This window comes from Pteropus alecto, unplaced genomic scaffold, assembly GCF_000325575.1.
Source record: "Pteropus alecto unplaced genomic scaffold, ASM32557v1 scaffold7, whole genome shotgun sequence".
NCBI classification, from domain to species: Eukaryota; Metazoa; Chordata; class Mammalia; order Chiroptera; family Pteropodidae; genus Pteropus; species Pteropus alecto.
In genome coordinates, this window is record NW_006494614.1 from 33278190 (window position 1) to 33293438 (window position 15249).

At 34.9% G+C, this 15249-nt stretch overlaps 1 protein-coding gene across 1 annotated transcript in view; it reads right to left on the reverse strand.

The window, feature by feature from the left end:
- Positions 1-1467: 1467 nt before the first annotated feature.
- FBXO9 (F-box protein 9) overlaps positions 1468-15249 on the reverse strand; it is a 28788-nt gene continuing 15006 nt past the window's right edge. The window contains exons 8-13 of the mRNA XM_015600649.2: positions 11980-12098; positions 11673-11763; positions 10894-10989; positions 10466-10559; positions 8733-8884; positions 1468-2078 (exon numbers count right to left, since the gene is read on the reverse strand). Of these exons, the coding sequence (XP_015456135.1) occupies positions 1970-2078; positions 8733-8884; positions 10466-10559; positions 10894-10989; positions 11673-11763; positions 11980-12098 (661 nt within the window). The 3' untranslated portion in view covers positions 1468-1969. The remainder of the gene's footprint in view (positions 2079-8732; positions 8885-10465; positions 10560-10893; positions 10990-11672; positions 11764-11979; positions 12099-15249) is intronic.

Consider the following 15249-nt stretch of genomic DNA (forward strand, 5'->3'; position numbering starts at 1 on the left):
TTCTCTCCTTTCATTTACCAGGGTCCTAGTTTTATCCCCTTCCTTAAGCAAGCCACTTCACCTTTCTAGATCCTCACCTTCACACTAGGATGGTTGGTCAATAAATGACTTCTGAGGTACCTTCCAGTTTTGACATTGTCAGAAATTTAAAAAAAAAAAAAAAGCTATCGTACTTGTATATCCAAAAGATGTCTTCCAATGGTTTCTTTATATAGTCTCTTGTTCTTGTTTCATGGTTGTATTTCTTCATTTCTCTGAAGACAAAAATTTGTTTTAAATTTTCTTCTACTACCTGCACTTTTGTTTCCTCTGTTTTCCCTATTGTTCGATTCTCATTCATGTTACTTTTTCTTCACGTCTGGTGTTCCTTGCTTGCTCATTGCTATCTAAGGATGAGGGACTAAATGTTGACTAGAACCTGTGTTTGTGTTGGGCAGAGGAGACTTTCTAACTGAGAGGTGAGGGATGGAACTCGTCTGTTTTGTTGAGGCACCTCAATGTCAGTATCTGCAGGTCTTTGAGGAGAGGAAGCGTCCATTTTCCTGTCTGATGGGTGGAAGCCTGGCAATTTGAGTTCTGGGGACTCACAGGTCACACTTCCTGCTGGGTCTTGCCATTTCAGTGTGGTGCTTTACCTGCAGTTGGAAGGTCAGTTGAGTTGATTTGCTCTTTAGAGTGTTAAGATTATTTTATTTTTTGATTCTCTACATATTCTAATATTCTCACAGTAAATATATATTGCTTTTGTATTAAAAAAAATAAACATACAGAAATGTAAATTGAAAAAAATTATTTTCAGCTCCAAGCTAAATAAGTGAAAGTTGCTACAGTGGTCACAAAGGAAACTTTGAACTTAGTACCCACTGGCGGCCTGCAACAGGTCATCTAATCCAGGGACAGGTGGCCAATAAACAGAAAATCTTAAAATTCCACTTTCCTTAGGAATATATTTTTTGAGCTATCTTTGACTATGTCCTAATTAAATGTTCTATTAATTTGTATATCAAAACTAATATTCACATTACAAAGAAGTGCCTCTTCTTAGGCATGTTGCTTCTTTCTCCCTTTCTAACTTGAGGAATACATCACATCTCAGATTGCTGCAGAGACAACCTAAGTAGAACTCTTTTTTTTGTACATATTCTGGAGGTCTGGTTTCCACCTTTAATGTAACATGTATTATTCTTTTGAGAGACCTGCCCCATAGTGAATTGCAGGAAATTATGAAGTGTCTTTTAATGTCAATACGAGCTTGAAAGCAACTGTGGCTGTAAATGCTGATTTCTGAAATACATAACTAGTTGACTCTAACTTTACTAGAATCATGAAAAACAAATCTGAATCTGGATATATCTACAGTCTGTGGCTGTGTATAAAGATCAATGAGAAATGAGGAAATGATTCTTAAGCCTTCGCTGGCAATCCTAGGACTGTTTGTTATTTGACATTTTAAAAAGGCCATCCAAATATATTTTCTTGAAAGAAACATTTATTTATGATCTTTATCGGTCAGTTTCAAACAAATCCAGAACAGGTTTTCACATTTTGAGCCTTTAGTGCAAAGACACTATGTCATGCATGAAAGAAATGTTTTATCCAGTAAAGCTCTCCCCTGACACATTTAAATATTGGGATGATCAGAGAGAAGACTTATGTGACAGAAATCTGTTCAGAAATCTGCTTGAAAAAGGACATGATTTAAAGCTCAAATTAAGGTTTTTCACAACATAAATGTGCTTAAACGACTTAAAATTTCAACTTCTTAATTTCAAAACAAAACATCCCAAGAATCAACTACCCCTTTAAATAAAAAAAATAATCAATTTATACTCTTCTTAAAAGAACTCCAACAATGTAAAATAAGTTCCAATTCCAGAAATTTATATATATATGTACATTTATAACTTAGGTGCTCTTTTGCACTATATGCTTTTATTCATGCAACACTGACAGGACTGGACATGAGGGCCTACAGAGGCCTCTCCGAGAAGGCAGTGTAGCTCCTCGCCCTAGAAAAGAACAAAGGGGTGTACATCTTGTCAATCTCAAAAGCAGTGACTGCAGTCTCACCGGTTGACCTGGGAAGAAAGCACAGAATTACTAGTTACAAGGAAATTTCAACTCATTTAAAATCCTTGCATACTATAGTCTTAAAAACGTTCATTGTTTATTATTTTATACTTTGGCTTTTTAACTTTTAATTCATCTCAGTAAATTCTAACATAGGCATATTGTAGAAAATTTGAAAAATATAGGAAAGTTCAAAGAAATACCACTCATAATTCTATTCTATCACTCAGATACAGCAATATGAAGTACTTTCTTCTAATGTTTCTTCCAAGCACTTCAACCTCTATTGAATTTTCTTATTAAGATATACTTTTAGTTATCCTTTTTTTTCATTTAACATTGACATTTGCATTTCCTAACACCATTAAGTACTCTCCAGAGACATTTTTAGTGGCTGCATAATATTTCACTGTTTGCTTGCACCACAGTTTAACTAATACTTTCCCTTTTGTTGGAGATTTAGGTTGTTTTGAATATTTGGCAATTAAAAATTTTGTGGTATTTTTGATTATGTCCTTTGGACAGATTCCTAAGAGTAGAATTTCTAAGTCAAAGCCTAGACATTTTAAGGCTCTTGTTAAAATATAATTAAGAATTATCCTAGAATAGAATTTAATGATTTAACATTTGCATGATCAAAGCATAATTACAGATGGGAGGGAAGAGAAGCAGATGAAGTTATACTATTACAGTCTTTTACATTCCCTCCCCCCAAAAGGAGAAATAAACAAATGCAGAAAACTTAAGTGCTTTTATAAGTATTATAAAGGAGTCTATGTGATCAATAGTAGTTACAAATGATGCCAACTATAATGTCCTTTTCTCCTAAAACCATACGCTTTTCATTTACTTGGTTCTACTTCTGGGTTTGGTTTCTTTGAAAAGAAAAATTCCACAGATTACTGAGAGAAGCAAGAAAGAGATAGTAAGACTGGTAGGTAAGAGTAAGAAAAAAAGAAAAATGCTTGTTCTCAGTTGTCAGAGCCTTCCAAATGAGTGAGAAGTTACTTGTACGATAGAAATGTAATCCAGAAAGTTTTTTAACAATGTGGTCAAGGTTGTGAAGTAAGTTAATGGAAGGTGACCTCGAAACCTCTCAAAATTTTGGATTCAATTGGAACAGAGAGCCTTCAGGCACACACCAATATTCTTTCAAACTCAATAACAGCTAACTTTAATATCCACATAAATTGGTATTTTTCACTTTCCTAATTCCATTTCTAATCTTATTTTTGTACAGCTCCTTTCTCACACATGTCTGATCATTAATTATTTTACAGGTAAATCCTAACTCATGGAGGATCCAAGAAGGTGGCATAGGAGGATGCTGAACTGGCCCTCTCCCAAAAACATATCAAACATACACCTTTTATAGCAATTCCTCCTAGACAACTGTGGGCTAACTCAACAGCTTCTGTACAACAAACAACAGAGAGAGACTGCATAGAGAAGGCTGGTGAACCAGAGCGCTCTCTGAGAGCTGAAGGAACTATCCAGACTGGAGGAAATGGTGAGCCATTGTTTACATTTCCCCTGCACCTGGATAAGGGTGGGAGCTCTATCCGGGTTCTCTGGCTGATCTGCCAGGCCCCTGTAGCATGTTGCCGGCCACGCTGCCTGAAGCTCGATCCAGCAGGAACAGGAGGGCACCATAGTATGTGTACAGGAGGCCCCTCCACCTGGAAACTGATCCGGCAGGGTACAGCAGGGTGCTGCTGCAGGCACCCATTGTGCTGTGTGCGCACACAGGGCTCCTCTGCCTGAAGAGAGTATGACTGGAGAATCGCTGTGGTGCCCACACACAGGGCTGCTCCACCCAGAGAAAGTGCAGAGCTAGCGGGGTGTTGCAAGGCACACACACAGAGCAGCCATGCACAGACCCAGCTTGGGCAACAAAGAAACAGGCAATGGGTAGCCCTGCCCACACTGGTAAAGAAAAAAATCTCAGTGGTAAAGGCAAATACATAACAAATACAGTGAATCAACCACTTAAAAGCTAATATGAAGGTTAAAAGATAAAAGTAGCAAAATTAATTGTAACTACAATAAATAGTAATGGGATACACAAAAATATATAAAACATAACATCAAAAACAAAGAGTAGAAAGGGAGAGATAAAATGTAGTATTTTTAGCATGTGTTTGAACTTAAATGTCTATCAACTTAAAAGCTACAGAGATACATGGATATACATGAACCTCATGGTAACCACAAACCAAGTTTCCAAAAAATATACAAAAAATAAAGAGAAAGGAATGCAAACAAAACATGAAAGAAAACAGTATATCGAAAGAAATCAAGAAAAAAAGAACAGTATAAAAACAACTCGAACAATTCACAAAATGGCAATAAGCACACTAAAAAGCACACCTATTAATAATTACTTTAGTAAATAAATGCTCCAATAAAAAGACATAGGGGTGGTCGAATGAATAGAAAAACAAGATCCATCTATACACTGCCAACAAGAGACTCACTTTAGATTGAAAGACACACAGACTGAAAGTGAAAAAACAGAAAAAGATATTCCATGCAAAGAGAAACAGAAAGCTGGGATGGCAATACTCGTATCAGACAAAATACTTTAAAAAGGATATAACAGTTGTAAATATCTACACACCCAACATAACAGCACCCGAATAGATAAAGCAAATATTAATGGACATAAAGGCAGAAATAAACATTATTACAATAATAGTTGGAGACTATAATATTCCATTTATCTCAATGGACAGATTACTCACAGAGAATATTAATAAGGAAATAATAGCCTTAAATACCACAACAGCCTATATCAACTTAATAGACATTTTTTTGAACATTTCATACAAAAACTGCAAATTACACATTTTTCTCGAGTGCTCATGGAACATTTTCCAAGATAGACCATATGTTAGGCTGCAAAACAAGCCTCAATAAATTCAAGAAGACTGACTAGAAATTAAATTGCTAATCAACTACAGGAGAAAATTGGAAAAAACAAATACATGGAGATTAAACAACATGCTACAAATGATCAATGGATGAAAGAAAATCAAACAGAAAACCAAAAAATACCTTCGGATAGATGAAAACACAACTTTTCAAAACTTATGGAATGCAACAAAAGCCATTATAAAAGTTCATACCTATATAAGCCTATCTCAAAAAGCAGGAAAAATCTCAAATACATAATCTAACTTTACACCTAAAGGAACTAGAATAAGAACAAAACCTAAAGTAGAAGGATGGGAATAATAAAAATCAGAGTGAAAATAAACAAAATGAACCAAAAATATATATATATATGATCAACAAAATGAAGACTCGGTTCTTTGAAAGGGTAAATAAAACTGACAAACTCCTAGCAAGAATCGTCAAGAATAAAAGAGCCTAAATAAAATCATGAGTTAAAGAGGAGAGATTATAACCAACACCAAAGAAATACAAAAAAACAGTAAAGAAAACTATGAATAATTATATGCCAACAAATTAAATAATCTAGAAGAAATGGATAAATTTCTAGAAACACACAACCTTCTAAGACTAACCCATGAATAAACAGAGAATCTGAACAGTAATGAAACCGAAACAGTCATAAAAAACTCACAACAAACAAAAGCCCAAGACCAGATGGCTTCACAGGTAAATTCTACCAAACATTCAAAGAAGAATTAATATGAATCTTACTCAAACTACTCCGAAAGACTGAAAGGGAATGAATGCATCCAAACTCATTCTATGAAGCCAGCATTACCCTGATACCAAAAACAGACAAAGACACTTAAAAAAAAAAAAAAAATTACAGGCCAGTGTCTTTGATGAACATTGATGCAGAAATCTTCAACAAAATATTAGCAAACTAATATTCAGCCAACATTAAAAAGTTTATGCACCATGATGGAGTGAGATTTATATCTGATATGCAAGACTGGTATAATATTTGCCAATTAATTAATGTGATACACCACATAAACAAAATGAAGCATAAAAACCATATTCTATCAGTAGATACTGAAAAAGCATTTGACACAATCCAACATTCTTTCATGATAAAAGCTCTCAGGAAAATGGGGATAAAGGGAAAATACCTTAACATAATAAAATGTATAGAATACTCCAAAGAGTCCACCAAAATATTAATAGAATAAATGAATTCAAGTAAGGTAGTAGGATACCAAATATACAGAAATCTGATGCATTTCCATACACTAGTAGTGATCAGGAGAACTTGTAAACAATTCCATTTACAATGACATCACAAAAGATGATAATACCTAGGAATACAATTAAACAAGGAGGTGAAAGATCTGTACTCTGAAAACTGTAAGACACTGAAGAAAGAAAATGAAGAGGACACTAATTAATGGAAAGATATACTATTCTCATGGATTAGTAGTCGTTAAAATGACCATACTACCCAAAGCAATCTACAAATTCTGTGTACTCCCTATCAAAATATCAATGGCATTCTTCTCAGAACTAGAACAAATAGTCCTAAAATTTACATGATATCACAAAAAAAAACAAAACCACGAACAGCCAAAGCAATCTTGAGAGAAAAGAACAAAGTGGAAGTTTCAAACTCCCTGATTTCCAATAATACTATAAAACAGTATAGTCCTGGCATAAAAACAGACACACAGATCAGTGGAACAGAATAGAAAGCCCAGAAATAAATCTTCCCTTATATGGTCAATTAATCTACAAGAAAAGAGGCAAAAATATACAATGGAGAAATGACAGGCTCTTTAAGAAGTGGTATTGCGAAAACTGGACAGATAAATGCACAAAATTAAACTGGATCACTCTCTTACACCACATACAGAAACAAACTCAAAAAGGATTAAAGACTTAAATGTAAGGCCTGAAACCATGGACCTCCTAGAAGAAAACATAGGTAGTAAACTATTTGACATCGATTTTAGTAATATTGTTTTGGATATGTCTCCTTGAGCAAGGGAAACAAAAGCAAACATAAACAAATGAGACTTCATCAAGCTAAAAAGCTTCTGCAGAGCGAAGGAAACCAACAAAATGACAGGACAACCTACTGAATGAGAGACGATATCTGCAAATAATATATCCAATAAGAGGTTGATATCTAAAAATGAACAGAGGACATGTAGAGACATTTCTCTGAAGAAGATCTACAGATGGCCAACAAACATATGAAAAGATACTCAATATTGCTAATTATCAGGGAAACGCAAATCAAAACCACATTGAGATACCAGTTATAATGGCTATTATCAAAAAGTCAACAAATAACGTGTTGGTGAGGATGTTGAGAAAAGGGAACCCATGTGCACTGCTGGCGGGACTGCAAATTGGTGCAGCCTCTGTGGAAAACAGTATGGAGATTCCTCAATTACCTAGGTATCTGTAGATAGATGAATGGATAAAGAAGATGTGGTATATATATATGAATGAATATTACCTAACCACAAAAAAGAATGAAATCTTGCTATCTGCAACAACATGGATGGACCTAGAGAGCATTACGCTAAGTGAAATCAGTCGGACAGAGAAAGGCGAATACTGTATGTTTTCACTTATATGTGGAATCTAAAAAACAAAACAAAACAGACCCATAGAAACTGAGAGCAAACTGAGGGTTGCGAGAGTTGGGGGAGGGTGTGAAAATGGTAAAATGGAATATATAGTCAATAATATTGTGATAAGCGTACACAGTGACAGATGACTATTAGACTTATTATGGTGATCACATTGTTAAGTATATAAATGTTGAATCACTATACTATACACCTGAAACTAATATAAAATTGTATACCAACTATACTCAAATAAAAATTTTTTTAAAGAGAAAAAAGATGTATTGATGGATGGATAGATTTTTCTCAATTCTATCAGCAGTAAATCTAGCTTTTAAATCTAGCAATGGATAGAGGAACGGATATGATATAAAAGCAAGTATAGTTAAATGTTAACAGTGGCAGGTATATGGGTTTTAACTATAAAATTCTTTCGACTTTTCTGTATGTTTAAAATTTTACAAAATAAAATGTTGGAAATAAATACATAAATAAAACAAGGAGAATGATGGAGTATACTTGAAATAATTGAAAATAATGTTTTTGAAGAATATTTAAAAATATTAAGCATGAGTATGTAAATGTAAAAAAAAAAAAATCCTAACTCATAGAAAAAAAGAGATTTATATAGGAACCACCTAATAGATTTGGCTTTGGAATACAGATGTTTTTAGCAGACTTATTTTTCCTAAATACAATTTTACTAAAATCGGTATATAATCTCTGAGGATAAACTAAATGGAAATAAAGTAAAAAACGGTAAGACTGAAACATGGGAGAAGAAAAGAGATCTGGTATTTTAAAACTGCCTTGAGTAAGTCAGCGCACGAATTTTCTTAGTGACCGAGTACCATCCTACTCATAGAATGCCGCTTTCATTGCCAAAGTGGTGGGACCCGTTCACATTCCCGTGGGCACTGGTGAGAGCTCTGGATGTTCCACTTCCTGGCCCACTTTCAGTTTTTTTTCATTTTGGCCATTTTCTTGGTTTGTAGTAGTATATACTGCTTTTGCTTTGCAGTGTAATTTCAACTCTGAAGAATTAAAAACCTATGTGAAAGTTTCCTAAGCCTGACATGAAATATGCATTTATTCTGTGACTTTGTTATTTTTACTGCATTCACCTACTTGTAAGTAATGTGACAAGAATGATGTATCCAGATGAGTTTGTTGAACCTCTGGTGGCCACTGGAACACAACTGTAGCCCCACGTGAAAACTCTGATCTGCTTCTTGTACAGGGACACGACGAAAATATCTGTATTTATAGTCAAGTGGTTTCTGTAAAAAAAAAAAAAAAGGTGAATAAGCTATAATGAAATGTCACTTCACTGAAATATTTATAGGAGTATATTATGCAAGAGTGACACTAAAACAGTATCTACACATAGTAATTAGAGTTGTCTTAATGTGTCAAATGAGAATGTGTACGTGTCTTAAAAATGTTTAAGCACTTAAAAATATATTTTTCCCCATCATCATCATCTCAGTTAATCATCATGATAGCTCGATATACTATGACTGCATTATTGCTATTTTATGGCTAAAGAAATAAAGACCCAGGCGGTCAAACAAGTTAACCGAAGTTACACGAAAGTTTTAGAGATGGGAATTAAAACTTCTGTCTCCCAGTTCGAAGCCTTCGAGGAAGTATTTCCTTCTACTTGAAAACACTTAGGAAATTCTACTTGAAAACACTTAGGAATTTCTAAAGTGAGAAAGTTAAAAACTGGTGAAGGCTGCAGAAAAAGCAGAAACATATGTGACAAGCTTCATTAGAATCACACTTCTGCAAATATTGCTGCTAAAAACACAAGAATATCAACACTACATATGGTTTCATTGTATCATATTCTGAAGAGAAAATGGGTATTCCATTGGGATTTCCTAAACACTTTTTTTAGATAAAACCTAAATAGGGCGTATGACTCCCCAATTCTGACCTCAGGATATTCATGGCCAAGGTCATAGTCATAGCAACTATCTCAGCTCCTCAGACTGCTGTTCCAGATTCCAAGCGACAACCAGAGTGAGGTGGGAGAAGCCAGCAAAAGATGGTCACAAGGTGATAGCACTAGGACTCACAGAGAAACCCTGCCCTATCTTGGCACATGCTGTTAGAAAAGAGAGGGAGATTCAATATAAGGGAAACTTCTTTCAAAACCTATACTCATTTATAAAAGCAAGAGACAAGTATTTATTCCAACTCCCTCTCAATTGACCTCTTGGGTACACATTATGGTTTTTAATCAGGATTGAAAAAAATGCACATGGAGAAAAGCTGTGAAAAAAATTTGGCCCTCAATCTATTAAAAAATCTTATGTACCTGTTTAAAGACCTCTAGAATGTAATAATTCAGCAATCATATTTGCTTGTCGTGTTTTTTTCTTTCGCAAGCAGGAAGAAGAAAACTATCTGACATTAGCTTATTTCCAGTAGAATTTGAAATTCTCTATAAGACTATCCTTATGAAAGAATTACCTATTTGAGCTAATTCAGGAAGAAAATCCTTTATGATTCAAAATGAGAAGAGCCAAAAACTATTTTCAGATATGGTTTTTTGATATTTTTGATATGATATTTTACTAGTTATTTTACAAGATATTTTGGCTTTACGTTGTCAGATGTGAAAAACCTGGACCAGAAAAAGAAACCATTTGAAGAAAAATAAACAGGCGGATCCAAGAAAAAATAATCGCATTTTAGAAAACCCTCCAGGTCTCTTTAGAGATACGCTATAAGTCAACATGTGGTTTGAATAATAGTATAAATAATGCAACTATGTTTTTATCCTTTCTAATAAATGCTTGAATATGCATATGCAACAAAAGAAAACTGCTAATTCCACCTTGAATACTCACTTCTTCTTTTTTCTTAGTTATCACAGCAAATACTTTGGTCTGATTGTCTGTATCTTGTGACAAGCGATAATGACCCAGTAGAATTGCATCAGTTCTAAAAATTAAAAAATACACTTTAAATCTAAGTCTAATAATCAGTTACTACATGTATTTAAGTAATCCAGGAAATAATGGATTATAATAGTATTTATACAATTTGCCTCAGAAGAATCAACTAGGATGTGAGTAAATCTAGTTTCCAAGGCCCCAGAGTGTACTAAAGTACACTTCTTAGGGAGAGGCCCAGGAATTGATTTTTTTACAAGTGCCCCCCCGGTGACTGCTTTTTTAACCACCCAGTAGTAAATTAAGAAAGCACTGGATTACATTAACCTGCAATTAACTGTATAAAATGCGAACTGAATAGAAAACTACAGAAAGATACTAACCTGGCATTCCGAGTTCTTAAACGAGGAACAATGGATTGAGGCTCCTCGGGGGTTGTCAACATCATCACATGGCCATCAGGGAAAAATCTTATGTACCTGTGTGAAAAGACCAAGAACACCAAAAACACACCACACACACAAAAAGTATAAAACATGTCCTAATTTTCTGGTACCTAAACCTATTTGTATCTGTGACACCAAAACAAATACTATGGCCAAAGAACTGGCAAAACATCACTGAACTGTGACTGATAACCTGTAAAGCCAGCAACAAAGAAATAAAGGCATTTTATTATCTTCCTTAGAGGGAACTGCTGAACTTTTGTTTTACTCACTGAATAAAAAAATTAGATTAAATGTTACTCTAAAGCTCTGTATGTTTTCTCCTAAAGCACTAATTAATGTCAAATAAAAGTGGGATCTCATAATACACAGTAGTTAACATGTCTACTTATTTCTCACTGACAGTAATATCTGATGAACAACAGGCTGAATAAGAGCACAAACAATTTGAAAAGGCAAACGGATATACCAAGGGCAAAAGACAAGGAAGAGGTCTAAAATGTAAAATGATTCTTAGATTCAAAGGTAGGAGGAATTAAAAAATTTGTCATAACCCATTGGTTCTTTGAGTGCAGTTCCTATTGTAATAGTGGATAAAAATACTGAAGGCCATTCTGTGGATAAATGCAAGTCTCAGAGAACAGATGTCCAATAATTAATGAACTAATACTTGGAGAGAGAGAATTTTTCACTCACTCAGTTTACTACAGTTGTACCTGTAATATTCCACTTGGTGCCAGGCTCTATAGAAACCATCAAGAGACTGTTCCCCTTGACGAATATATGTTGTTTTACTGATATATACTCCTATAAAAAAGAAACATCGTTTTAAAAAATTAAGAAAATAAAATTTTTTAAAATTTATAATCATATAGGTTTCTATCTTCATTTTTATTGTGGTTTCCTTCATATGTGCTCATAGTACTTAGGTGTTTAGAGAAAACTAAGACTGTGTAGTTGTCAGTCATGATAGATCAGCGTGATAGATCAGTATTTCTCCTGAGCTCTAAAGAGTTCACTTACCATCAAACCGAACACGGGGCCTTTCTAGAAACATCTCTCTCCAGGATGTATATGGAACAAGTTTAATACAGCTTCTGCCCCAAACTTTCAAGCAGGCCAAACGCCATATTTCAGGTTCTCTAGGTTATAAAAGCACAACATCAATATATATAAAAGGCTAAACCCCTATATGCAGATATAAAAAACACTCCTGCTACCAGCCATCTTCTATTCAGCAAGTATTTGTTTAGTGGCTGCCAAGCACTGTCCTGGCACTGGAGATAGACTGATGGACAAAGACCCTTCTCTTTTACTGATGATAAAGCAAACAAAAATTAGAAAACAAAGAGAAAGTTTCAGATAGTGAGCTTAGTGCAAAAATAAAGTGGGCTAAACAGACAACGATGATGGCAGTGGGAAAATAAAGACTACTTCAGATAGAACAGCCAAGAAAGGCCTCTCTTGGCATGTGCCTATAGTGATGAGGAAGAGTATTCTGAGCAGAAACCACAGCAAGTGCAAGGCCCTAAGGCAGGAGTATGGCTGCTGTGCTCCACAAGGAGTAAGAAAGGTCATGTGGCTACAGCAAAGCAAACAAGTACAGACTATGTAATTTTAGAAGTAGTCAGGGGCAGGTGAAGTAGTGGTTTTCAGGTAGAAGTGAGATGGAGGCCGTTGCAGGGTTTTGAGCATGACTTACACTTCTAAAAGATCATTCTGGGAGAGATCCAAGATGGCAGTGGCATAGGAGAATGCTGAACTCAACCTTTCCCATAAGCAAACTCAAATATACTTGAATATAGACTGCAATTGCTCCTGTGAGACAACTGAAGGCTGAATGAACAGCTGAACAACAAAGAGATGAAACAGAGGAGGCTCAGGGAGCTGTGGGGACTTTCCAGGCCAGAGTAGCCAGTGAGCGCCATTGTTTACGTTCCCTCCACATTGATAGGTCAGGCAGAAACTATTTGGGTGCTCTGGTCATCTTGCAAGATCACCACAGAGTGGTCCCAGCTACCCTGCCCAGAGCCTTCTGCCTCAGAACAAAGGGAGCAAATAGGAATAAGAGGCATCACCACACACACCTGCTGGCCTCCCTACCAGGAGCCACTCCAGACTCATGAGCCAGTACTCCAGGCCCTGTAAGCACCTACCTGGCTCCAACCGGCTTCCCAAAACTACCAGGCACACAAAGCCTACAAAGAGGTCATTCTACACAAGACCTTTTTATGTATAGCAAACAAGAGAGAGACTAAATAGAGAAGGCTAAGGAGCCACAGAAGCCCTCTCGGGACTGTGGGAATTCTCCAGGTTCAGAAGTACCTTTAAGTGCCATTGTTTATACCCCCTCTACTTCCATAGGATGGGTGGAAGCACTATCCAGGTGCTCTGGCCTACCTACAAGGTTGCTGTAGCACATTCTTGGACACATTGCCCAGGCGCATTTCAGCCCTGAACAAAGGTAGCAAGCATGGAGCAGGGAGTAAAAATGTAGTCCTCATAGAATATATTCAAACTCAAACAACTACCAGCTTAAAATAGACTGAAAAAGATATAGAATAATGTACATAAACCTCATGGTAACCACAAAGCTAAAACTTACAAAAGATATACAAAGAATAAAGAAAAAGGAACCCAAACGACACACTAAAGAAAATGGCAATCAGTACATACTTATCAATAATTACTATAAATGTAAATGGATTAAGTACTCCAAAAGACAAGGGGTGGCTAAATGGATTAAAAACCACAACCCATCTATATGTGGTTTACAAGAGACTCACTTAGAATTGAAAGACACATACGAACTGAAAGTGAAGAGATGGAAAAACATATTTCATGCAAATGAAAAGAAAGCTGGGGAAGCAATATTGATATTAGACAAAATAAATTTTAAACAAAAAATGTAAAGAAAAAGATAAAGGACATAATTATAAAGGAATTAATCCAAGAAGAGGCTATTAACAATAGTAAATATCTACACACTCAATACAGGAGCACCTAAATATGTAAAGTAATTATTAATGGACATACTGGAGAAACCCAAAGTAATACAATAATAGTAGAGGATTTTAATACCCCACTCACATTATTAGACAGAAAATTAAGAAAATTAATAAGGAAATAATGGCCTTAAATGTCACGCTGACTAGATCAACTTAATAGACATTAACAGAACATTTCATCTCAAAATGGCAGAATATATATTATTTTGAGTGCACATGGAACATTCTCCAGAATAGATTAGGCCAAAACAAGTCTCAATAAATTCAAGAAGGCTGAAATCATATAAAGCATTTTTTCTGCCCACAATGGCATGAAACTAGAAATCAACTATATGAAGAAAACTGGAAACAACACAAATACACGGAGACTAAACAACATGCTACTAAACAAACAATGAATCAAAAACAAAATCAAGTAGGAAATCAAAATTACTTGAAACAAATGGAAATTAAAGACACCCTATGAAAATTTACAGGATAAAGCAAAAGCAGTTCTAAGAGGGAAGCTCATAGCTATATACATCTACATCAAGAAATAAGAAAAATCCCAAATTAGGGAAACTAAGGAAAAAAAGTAAACAGAAGGAAGAAACTGTTAAGATTACAGTGAAAATAAACAAAATAGAAATTTTAAAAATATAAAAGACTGATGAAACTAAGATCTGGTTCTTTGAAAAAAATAAACGAAGTTGACAAACCTTTAGCCAAATTCATCAAGAAAAAAAGAGAACCCAAGTAAATATAATCAGAAATGAAAGAGATATTACAACCGACACCACAGAAATACAAAAGAATCATTAAAGAATACTACATCAACAAATTATACACCAACAAATTCAACAATCTAGAAAAAATGAATAAATTTCTAGAAGTATATAACCTTCCAAGACTAAACAAAGAAGAAATACAAAATCTAAACAGATTACTAAAAATGAAATTTAAACAGTAATCAAAAACTTCCAACAAACAAAAGCCCAGGACCAGACGGCTTCACGGGTAAATTCTACCAAACATTCAAAGAAGAATTAATATGAATCTTTCTCAAACTACTCCGAAAGACTGAAAGGGAACGAATGCATCCAAACTCAATCTATGAGGCCAGCATTACCCTGATACCAAAAACAGACAAAGACACTTAAAAAAAAAAAAAAGATTACAGGTCAATATCCCCAATGAAAACAGATGTAAAAATTCTCAACAAAATATCAGCAAACCAAATTCAACAGTACGTTAAAAGAATTATCTACACCATGATCAAGTGGGTTTAATACCTGGGATGCAAAAA